Below are 10,499 nucleotides of genomic sequence, written 5' to 3' on the forward strand. Positions count from 1 at the left end.
CAGAGACATACACAAGTGTTTGTGTGTGAATGAAGAAAGGCAGAACATGTTGTAATTGATTCTTCAGACTGAAGTTAAGAGTGGCTGTGGAGAATACTGTCGGCTGTCTACAGTTAGCCAGAAAACAAGTCTTTCCTGTCTTTAGTTTTTTATTTTGCCTTTTTCAGTTCAATGTTTGGCCCAGCATTCAGTGTGATTATAGTGAACAAAAAAACCTGTACATTAAACTGAGACAGGAGAGCCACTTTGTTGACTGGGATGCCCTCGACACCATCATCTGCAGGTGACTGACTGACTGCTTGTGACAGTTACTGAGGGATTGAACCAGAAAAGCCTCTTACCAAGTCTCTCTCTCTCTCTCTCTCTCTCTCTCTCTCTCCTCATCTCTCCCTCCCACCTACCTGAGAAAACAAGCAACATCCCCTCTTCATATTATTAATGGTTAACATGTTTGTTGCTGATAATTAAGCCACATCCCCATCACAGCACACCATGTTACTTTTTGAACGAAAAGAAAAAGAGTGGGTGAGGACAAATCGTGAAAAAATATGTTCCTTAAGAAAAATGAATAAGTAAGTAAGTATTTTTTAATTTGACTGGGACAGTTCACAGCTTTTTAACAGTACCAGAGTAAGTTATAAGCTCATTTACAGCTGCAGGCTCTTGGCAGGAAACAGAGAATAAAATCTCTGTTAAGAAATTAAACACTGTATAAAAAAAAGACAATTACAAGTCGGCTTCATATTCACTACAACAACAACAACATTAAGAATGAATAAAATATGAATTTTTCACAAACGATGAAAGTGTAGGAGGAGAGGCAAGGAAAATCTTTGACAGCTGCAGAAAATGAAGCAAGGCCACTGTTTCTTTAGATTAAGCCACCTGAGGGAAAAGAAAGTAAAATTAAAAAAATTGGATTAAAATGTCATAAATCCCATGTTTGGTCATTTTGGCAGGAGGAAACCTACCGAGCCTTTTGACTAGGTCGGGCTGATGATCTTTGAGGGTGTCGTAAAAAGCTGCTTTGGCTTCTTCTCCTCCTGAATGTAATGTCCTCTGATACATCACTCTCATTTTGTCCTGGCTTGTTGCTTTAGCATCAATAACTGAGTAGGCTTCACGGTGGACCATGTTTCCAAGTGCATCTGTTATTGCCATAACCTCGGTAACGTTTTGAATTAACTTAGCCCTGTAGTCATCAACAAACTTTGCTGTTTTAAAATACAAAAGAAGGAAAACATGCACAGGAAATGCATGATTCAGTCATTAATGAGAGTCCATGTGATGAAATGATACATGTTATTATCATGCTCATTTTAGATATTTTGTTGAAACAATTAATTTTCATGACTTGGAGCATCACTACAGTGACAAAAATACTCACCTTTATCTGCTCTACTCATTCTTCTATTAGAAATTCTCACAGAATCCTGCTGGCAAAAATAAAAAGCTCTCTCAGTCTATATTGTTTAATCTATTTTAATGTATCATACACTAGTTTCAGAATACCAATCCAAAACAGCGCGTTTGTTTTTGTTTCTTTATGACTGAATGACGTGTGGTATAATATGATAATTACCACGCATCAAAATAAAATTGATTTCAATTAATGATATATATAATACAGTTTTAACAATAATCCCATTCTCTAGTCTTTTAATTGTATTTCAGGTCTGACTGTAGGCTAAATGCTTTTGTTCTCTCTTCTCAAGACAACCTGGTAAAATAAAGTTACTTATTAGTTACTCATGGATTTGTTTTCAACTTCCTATGAGCCAAAGGACAAATAGCATTGAGCATACCTGTGCTGAAGACCTTAGAGCATTCTCCACAGTATCATTTGACTTTGACTGTTCTGAAAAAGAGAAGGAAAAATTGTGTTTCATTCAGGAAAGTAAGAGATAATATGAGATTAAAACCCCCTGGACTCACATAAAGTATTGAACAATCTACCTGGTGTCTGAAGAGGAACATTGAAAGCCGCGCTTCTGTTTGCTTGAATACTGGCTGGGGACTCCTGAAGTTAAACAGGGAGAAAATACTATGTATTAGAGAAATCAATAAACCAGTAGGAAGTGTTCCTAAATCATGATTAATTTGAACTAGAAATTAAGTTAAATTTATGAGTTGTACCAGTTGTGTCACGACTTGAGCGACCACATTAAGAATTCCCTTCTCGTGCTTTGAAAACACATTCTCAGTGTCTTCACGGCAATCTGAAACAGAAGCAAAGTTTCGTTTTAAATATGTATTTTTCAACCAAGTCTACAAAATGTTTTGATTTAAACATATTGTTCAGACTAGAACATTTTGTAATATGGAAATAAATGAACCCTTACTTTTAAAGGTGGGCCTCTTGGTGGGACTGTGATCCCAGCACCTCTTCATGAGGTCTACCAGTTCTTTCAACCCTTGTTCCCTCCTCTGGTCAATTTCCTCACAGCTAGGTCTGTCCCCAAAAGGAATCTTCAGTTCCACAAGGTCGTAACTAGCACCTACAGTGCATGTGATACGATGAAGACATGCATGAAAACCTACAACCATAACTGAGTGTTTGAACTGGACATGTACGTTTTATACAGGGCTTGGTTTAGTTGTAGATAATGATGGAAAATAAAGATGAAAAATCAATGGTAAGATGTAATTTCATTGCATAAAAGAAAATTGGAAACATAAATGACAAAAAAAGTAAAACAATGGTGTGGAAAACGAGGGACAATAAAACAGACTATACCTACATGGATAAGGCTCTTTACCAGTGATAATGGACCAGAGCAGGATACCATAGCTGATCAAGAGAGAGCAAGAGACTTTCAGTTACATGTTAATGCTGCTAAGGTTTTTACCATATAGAGTAAAGGTATTAGTTAATGTTATGTCTTACCTGTATACGTCAAAAGAACGAACAGGTTCATATGATGCATTAAAAGCTTCGGGAGGCATGTACCTGTAGGAACCTCCGATAATGCCCATTGTTTCTCTGTTGCTGTTTAAAGCACTGGTGGAGACTCTTGACAGACCGAAGTCTGCAAGCTGCAGGGAAAGAAGGGACACATGATATCAAAGAAACAATTAAATCAGCCTCATAGCTGACGTAAACATAAGCGTTTCGGTCGAAGGCACTCTACCTTGGCGTTAAGCTCGGCATTCAGCAGTACATTACTTGGCTTTAGGTCGTGGTGCACAAGATTCCGTGAATGGAGAAAGCTCATGCCTACAGCCACTTGATGGGCCCAGCGGCACACCAGGGGCCAGGGTGGAGGACCAGAGAGTTCCTTCTGCAGGGACTGAACAGATCCTCTTCCCATGAAGTCCATCACTAGTCCCTGTTGTGTCGATGTTCCTCCAACAGGCGGACATCCCTGATAGGTTCCATAAAGTCTCACCACATACTCACAGGGAGCCTTATCCATATGACTGGCCTCGTCCCACAGTGACATGGTGGGGCTGCAATGAGGCAGGGGATTGATGAAAGGAGTAGAGAGAAAGCAAAAGAGCTCCTTGAACTACTATTTAACATGTGCATGAATTCATCTTTTAACAGTTAAAGTTACAGATATTTCTACATTTACCAAACACCATCATGAAGTATCTTGATGGCCACATCAATGCCCAAGTCCTTGTGCCTGGCCTTGTAGACACGACCGAATCCTCCGGAGCCAACTGGCTCCCATTTCTCCAAGCTTTCGTTACCGACTGGCTCAGTCTTGTGGCTCAACAGCTCCATCTCCTGCTGGATCCAGGTACAACAAACCTCAAATCTATTACAAAAATATGGAAATGATTAAAGAAAAACATGTTAAATATAAATGAAGGGGTTTAATGACTGTGTAGACATCTGTTTTTATACACTATGTTAGTGCCATATCTTTTACACACAGACATCAGAGCAATGGCAGACACTGACAAACATGGTCCACTAACTTTTTGGTTTTGGTTTTGTTCTTGATACTTTATCAAAAAGCTGGCTTCTACTCACCGAATAACTCCTCAACGGTTGGCCACAGGAAGAATCAAGAGTTCATAATAAAGCTGTGACAAACATGTACAAGTTCTAGATTCCTGTTCCCGTACTCTCGGCAGCCTGAAGCTGCAGTTGAGGGGAGGAGTTTAAACTGAAAAGCCTTTGAGTTGGCAAGATCTGCACAGACTTCATGGCTGCATGTGTTGAAAGTAATGTGGGTCACATTTCCTGTTGTCATGACATCAAAGATCAAAGATTTTAATGATAGAAATGGGGGAAAAGCTGCATAGAAATGCCCACAAAGTTTGATTTAATTTTGATTTCAAGGAATTTTCAAAGAACTTGCTGCTCATATCACAGCCAGACAGGTTTTATTATATTGAATAGACTCAAATCACACACATCAGCATGAAATATGTCATCATAAGGCTACTGATTTTTCCTGAAACAAAACTGGATTATTGTTCCTTTTTCTTACTGTTTTTATAGCGGCTATAAAAATGCTGTGAAACATCTTTTGACTTCCTTGTGATGCATGAGTGGTAGCAAGCATGCACTGTGAGAGGAAGTAACACAGGACACACAGTTCTGCATTATGTGCTGTCTGACTGGGGTGGTAATGTTGTAAGAAACATTGCCTGTATTGCAAATCTGGCAATCTCTTATTTACCGCATGTGCTTATCTTTTGGTGTGATTTATAGGAAGCAAGCTTTGCTGCCACTGATACTGCATTATTTATATTAGTCTCCAGTGAGTGAGCTTTAATATAGATGGAGAATAAATGTGATCTCTTATCAAGCCAACAAATGACAGTACTTCAAAGATCTTGTGAGTAAATGTGAATTATTCTTTCGCGGTTGTTTTTTCTACACTAGTATACTACATTTGCTTTTGTTTAAGTGACATATTTAAAACAAAAAATATAACTCACTCACATGGAAACAAGGAGGATGTAGTTTCAACTAGTTCTTAACCTGCAGGTTCTTTAAAAATAAATAAAAATAAAACGTATTATGTAACCATTATTACGCATTTTTCTTTATTTGAGCATAATGTTGGGATTATGTACCCAGCTGTTAACAAACCAATATAAACATGCATGTCCATACATTTCTTCAAAATAAAATGAGTTACAATTTAACAATATTTTAATCTGAGCTGGTGCTACTTGATTGCACTGAGCTTTATTTCCAGCTGCAGCCTTTAATATTTGTATGATTCCATGATTTCTCACCTTGTCTCCATCTCTTTCTCATTACTTGCTCTTTTATGCACACACGAGACAAAAGCCACGCTGTGACTGTTTTCAGTCTAAATTATTTATGCCAAACACCGCTCTAAAAAAAAAAAAATCACAGTCTGGAGCCCATGTGTCTGTGAACATGACAGCTACCATGAATCTAAATCATCTGTGCACAAGCACACATGCGCACTCTGTTCATTAAGTGAGCTGAGGTGTATTTACTCGCGTCCCATGCTGCCTTCTGTTTCATCCGGCATCGATAGGCGCGGTCTGCTCTCGCTCTCTGCATTTCCAATACTCTCTCCCCTCCCTCTTCTCCTCCCACCCTCATTTACGCTCAGCACAGTGTGGACCCCTCTCACCAGTGGCTGCTCTCTCCACTCCATCTCTCTCTCTTCCCGGCTGCTCTTTTACCTCATCCTCTGCCCTTCTGAAACTGATATATGAGGCAGAGGATCAGCCTATAGGGGATCTCTCCGCGATGGATCTCTGAGTGGAGAGGTGATCGTTTGTCTTTCCCACCTCAGTGGAGGAGTGCTTTAGACTGGGGAGCATCACTGATGCAGGTTACACCCTGTGGAGCAGCGACAGGACAGCCTCAGGGGAAAGAGAGTAGACCGGACACCCATGTGCACGCCTGGATGTGCTTTGTGTTGTGAGCGGAGTAGACTGGGAAAGGGAGGCAGAAGGCAGCAACAGAGGGAGGGGAGCATTTAGCAAGAGGCACCCCAGTCAGAGGGGTTTTGGGGGAGGTGGGTGTGGGGTCTGCGGGGAGTGTTTTAAAAGTGAAAGGAGGAGTGTGTGTGTGTGTGTGTGTGTGTGTGTGTGTGTGTGTGTGTGTGTGTGTGTGTGTGTGTGTGTGTGTGTGTGTGTGTGTGTGGTGTGGGGGGGGGGGGGTCTGCTCTGCTCTCAGATCAAAGAACTGGAAAGAGGATTGCTTTTTGCTCAGTCTGAAGAGTCGCAGAGAGACCAGGAAGTCACAGGCTCTCCAGGGACTGTGGCATTACAATTAGAGACCAGAGGCTGTCTGCAGCACTGACTGAGAGACAGAGGGAGGTGGTTAACGACACAGAGCGGGAGGACCAGTCAACCGACTTCATCTGGACAGAGGTGAGCTTGCTTCCTGCGAAAAGACTCGAGGAAGAGGATAAAGAAGAGAGTCCCTCTGGCAAATTGGCGACATTCCCTTTTCACAAGAATCCATAGGAGGATCCCACCATGGCTGTCCAACTCATGCCTGAATCAGCCGTGTGTTTGCTCATGGTGAGTCTCGGAGGGTATAGTATTGCAGACGCTGTCTACTGTCTGTCTTTGTTTCTTTCTTTCTCTGCTGTGGCTTTCTCTCATCACTCTCTCTCCTCATGGCAAATGCTCATGCCACGAACACAGGAGGTGAGCTGTCATCTCATTAAAGGGGATGTTGATTGTTTGCTACTCCCCATCAACTACCATCTACAAGCTCAAAATCCTCCAATATCTTCCTAGTAAGACTCCTAAACCGCTTTATGTGTTAAAGAAACGTCTGTCTTTTGCATCCAACTCGGAAAACTCTAGCTTTTGTCTAACTCCTCCACGTGTTCAACTAATGCAGTGGTGAAGTGTGGGAGAAATCCTACGCAGACCACTGCAGGCATTGGGACGTGGTGCTGAACATGGTGTCCGTGCAAATCATAGGCAGACATAATTTACTGTAATATGTATTTTTATCAAAATGGCATGTGTGTGAATTGCTCGTATATAAGTTGCTGCAGGGATGCGAGTGTGTCTGTGTGTGTATGACATTAGTAGCAATCATTTCCCATCTCCAAGACTGAATCAATTCAAACACACACTATAGAGATGACCGCAGCCCATGGCAGAGGATTTGAAGGCTCTTGTTAGTGAAGAATCCAGTCCCTCACTGACATGAAGCAGATTGGCTTGGCTTGGCTTGGATCAGAACTAGACATAGAGAGCGATGAAATAGAAACACACACATGCGTAAAACCATAGAACTCCTCTCTGCCCCGTGTCCGGCCGCACAGTGGAACAATGGCAGTGTGGCTTTGCTGCATGAGTAGAATACAGATAAGGCACGGACACCTCTGATGATAAGCTTTGATGATTTGAAAAGTACACCCTGTATGCAGGGTGACTTCGTGTAAGAGATCTTGTTCTGCTCATTCTCATTCTATAGTGTTGGCATTCTGCAGTCCCAGGGGGGGTCATGCATCACCGCACTACCTGCTATCTCCACCTGTCACGGCTGTCTGTTACTATGGCGATAGGCCATGCACCCCACTCGGGGTAGAGGCAACAGTAAAAGGAGCAAAGCGCATGAGATGATGGACAGGGCGACGGAAGGATGGAGAAAAAAGAAGTGTGAGTGATGAAGGCAGGAATAAAAAGAGAAGGAGGTCAAAAAAGGAGGAGAAAGTGAAAGTGGGCCTTTTTTTCCACAGAAAGTGGCACACTACGACAAATAATATCACCTTTATAATTGTCCCCTCAATAGACTCATCCTTAAGGGGTTTTTTTTCTCCTTGTATGGCGTTGGGACAAAAATGGCCCCTCCATTTTACACCATGTTAGTATTAGCATAGAGGGTGTTACCTTACAAGTGCATTTACTGTCACAGCTGACAGACTTGTCACCCCAGTTCGCACAGGAAAACTATATATATATATATTTTAAGTAATTTGTTTTTACCGTCACTTTCTCCATTTATCATTATAGTCATTTGTCTACATTTCCTCAACATTCAGAGCCAAACACTTAAATATTTAGTCACTGTCTCTTGTGGTGTCTTCTTTGGCAGATATTTATCAATGGCTGTTAACTTCACCAAGATTTAGGAATAACATGACTTAAATCTGGTCTGTGTTGAATTTTCCTATAAATACAGACAAGATTGACATTGGATAACTAATTTCAGAGCTGAGTGATGTGTTCACAAAAATTATTGCATTTGTATTCACGCTGAAAAGGTCAGAGCTTGAACCTATTTCAATTATTAATATGAGTTTATGCAGTGTGTGTAAAAATTGATTCCTGCCTCTGTCTGTATTAATATTTTAGGTAAATAAGTGTTTATCTCCTGCTACACAGGAACTACTTTAATAAGCGTAATTCGCACTGACAACACAACAAATAACCCACATCAACCACATTAAACATCCACACAAATAATTTTCATAGATAGCCTCAGTCACCAAGCTCAATCGAGATTTGGCAGGAAGTGACCTCATTCAGTTACCAAAAAAAGGGAAAATTAAGTTTTCTTGTTTTCTGCAATTCATCCGTTATGGCTCATACAAATAAAATAAGTGCAATAAATTGTGATTTAGTTCTCCTCTGGGCTTTATTGGTCTGAAAGTAAAGTGATTGGCACAGACTTACTCTAGCTCGGCTATAAAATCAAATGGTCTCATGTCTGTCACAGACTGGACCAAGAGCGGGAGACTGCTGTGAATTGTATGAGAATTATGGCTAGAATCCTAGTATTGCTATGAATGGGTTAGATCAATAAAATACTATGGGAGGAGAAATGGAGAAATGAGTCAAAGGGGAATTATAGTCTTTTTTTCTAAATGCACTTCATCATCATCACAGTTTAATTAGATATGGGCAAGTTTTATATATAACCAACAATATCTCTCTCCCCCTGTGTTTCTGTCTGCTCTGATGGGTTTCTGTTTTAGCAAAAGAATGAAGAGATCAATAACAAGTCTGTCTCCAGCTAAGACACTCAGAGACATGCTGTCATCTGATATTGGAACAGATCACAAACTAAATGGTATCATTTGACCTCAGTGGGACGTGTTATAGCTTTACTGCAGAGATCTCTATCACAGGGACTTTACATGTCTCCTAGCTTTATCTTTCACCTAAACTGAAACTTGATTTCTGCACTAGCGTCATTTTTGATTCTGGACTTGTGAGATTACATGAAATTCTTTCCTGTTAGAGCTGAACTAATGTGTGTGCTCTTGATTGTAGGATTTATTTTGTTCTTTAAATCAGAACTGGAGCAGCTATGGTCTTCACTGAGCCGTTTAGCCCCGCTCTTCAGGGCTCTGAAAAGAGCAGCTATCTCCATGATGGATATGCCTTTTGGGGGTGCCCTGATGTACAAACTGAAATGCCAACAAAGTCATATAAAACATGGGTTTTTATAAAGAGGTGCTTTAAACATGCACCTTTTGATGAGCACAGGGGGTAAATAACAGCATTTAATTCCAGACTAAATTCAACAACATCTCTAAGGCTTCAGTCAGAGGGTTTAGTTTTTTGTTCCGGCTAATCCAGGGTTTATCATAAATTGAACACATTGCTGATAAAGTGTCACATGGAATCATAATTAGAGACGGCGATGAGGCTGTCAAAAATGGGAACACAGTTTATCTCAACGTTCTGCTCTGGCTCGTCTTGTTTTACTTCTGCGGATCTCTTGTTCTGTCAGAGAGGCTGTCTTTTACGATAAGCAGGGGCAGTTGATCATTATGCATTTTGCTATCTGTTACACTGGGCCGAGTGAATGCTGCTGAGAGAAAGCAGGGCAACTTGGTATCTTGACACATACAGAAGCTAAGTGGATTATCTTCATATTGCTGGAGGGTTCTGCTCTGCATAGAGTGAGGGAACCGCAGCTTCCTCAGTGATCCAGCAGTGTTCCCGTTGGAGCTCTTCTGCCTGTTTCCTGCAGGAAACACGCACTGGTGTGGTAGATGACATCATCAAGCACCTGCCAAAGCAAGTATTACCAAATGTGTGTGGCTTGAACTTTGCCCGTTTTAAAGTCACGTTGATAACCGGATAATAGAGGTGTTATTTATACTTGGGCAAGCATCCAGCTATAAGAACCACTCAGAAAAACAGGCAACCCAAAAACAAAGACCTCATGCTGCCCTTCATGTTGGCGTCCATGTCTCTTCATTACTCTCCCTCATTCAATTATCCTGTCACTGAGGATGGCGGCCAGATGACTCAGTGTGATCAAGCCAGAGGATTCATTCAGCGGTAATCAAATCACTGCTCTATGACGTGATGTACTGACTGTGTGTGTGTATACATGGGACTTAATTGCAATGTACGTTAGCTTGAGTCAAAATGTGTGTTAGTCCCTAAAATAACTTGACACAATGAAACAAGAGTTATTATCAGTGTTTGGAGATTATTGAATTAATATTATCGTTGTAGTTTCCCTTCCTGATCTGATGCACACTAAGATAGATCCACCAGTATACACATGGAAGAGGGTTGAACAGTATGGGGGAGGGTTAGCAGAATGACATCATACTGAGATAATT

The 10,499-nt window shown here is 41.0% G+C and overlaps 1 protein-coding gene across 5 annotated transcripts; it reads right to left on the reverse strand.

Moving 5' to 3' along the window:
* Positions 1 to 140: 140 nt before the first annotated feature.
* On the reverse strand, positions 141 to 4,096 carry LOC129108125 (receptor-interacting serine/threonine-protein kinase 3-like). Of its 5 annotated transcripts, none has more exons than XM_054619798.1 (12): positions 3,983 to 4,096; positions 3,576 to 3,733; positions 3,132 to 3,450; positions 2,888 to 3,036; positions 2,742 to 2,791; positions 2,343 to 2,498; positions 2,137 to 2,219; positions 1,957 to 2,020; positions 1,806 to 1,858; positions 1,388 to 1,436; positions 972 to 1,214; positions 141 to 885 (listed from the first exon to the last, which is right to left on the reverse strand). In XM_054619798.1, the coding sequence occupies exons 2-12, from the start codon at positions 3,728 to 3,730 to the stop codon at positions 872 to 874; spliced, it is 1,335 nt and encodes a 444-aa protein (XP_054475773.1). In that variant the 5' UTR covers positions 3,731 to 3,733; positions 3,983 to 4,096; the 3' UTR covers positions 141 to 871. The 5 variants fall into 5 exon arrangements, with proteins under 5 accessions (XP_054475773.1, XP_054475772.1, XP_054475775.1 ...); XM_054619797.1 differs by having other exon boundaries at positions 3,576 to 3,736; XM_054619800.1 differs by having other exon boundaries at positions 2,951 to 3,036; positions 3,576 to 3,764.
* Between the last annotated feature and the right edge of the window lie 6,403 nt (positions 4,097 to 10,499).

The sequence above is a fragment of the Anoplopoma fimbria genome, chromosome 19 (genome assembly GCF_027596085.1).
Source record: "Anoplopoma fimbria isolate UVic2021 breed Golden Eagle Sablefish chromosome 19, Afim_UVic_2022, whole genome shotgun sequence".
Lineage (NCBI taxonomy): Eukaryota > Metazoa > Chordata > Actinopteri > Perciformes > Anoplopomatidae > Anoplopoma > Anoplopoma fimbria.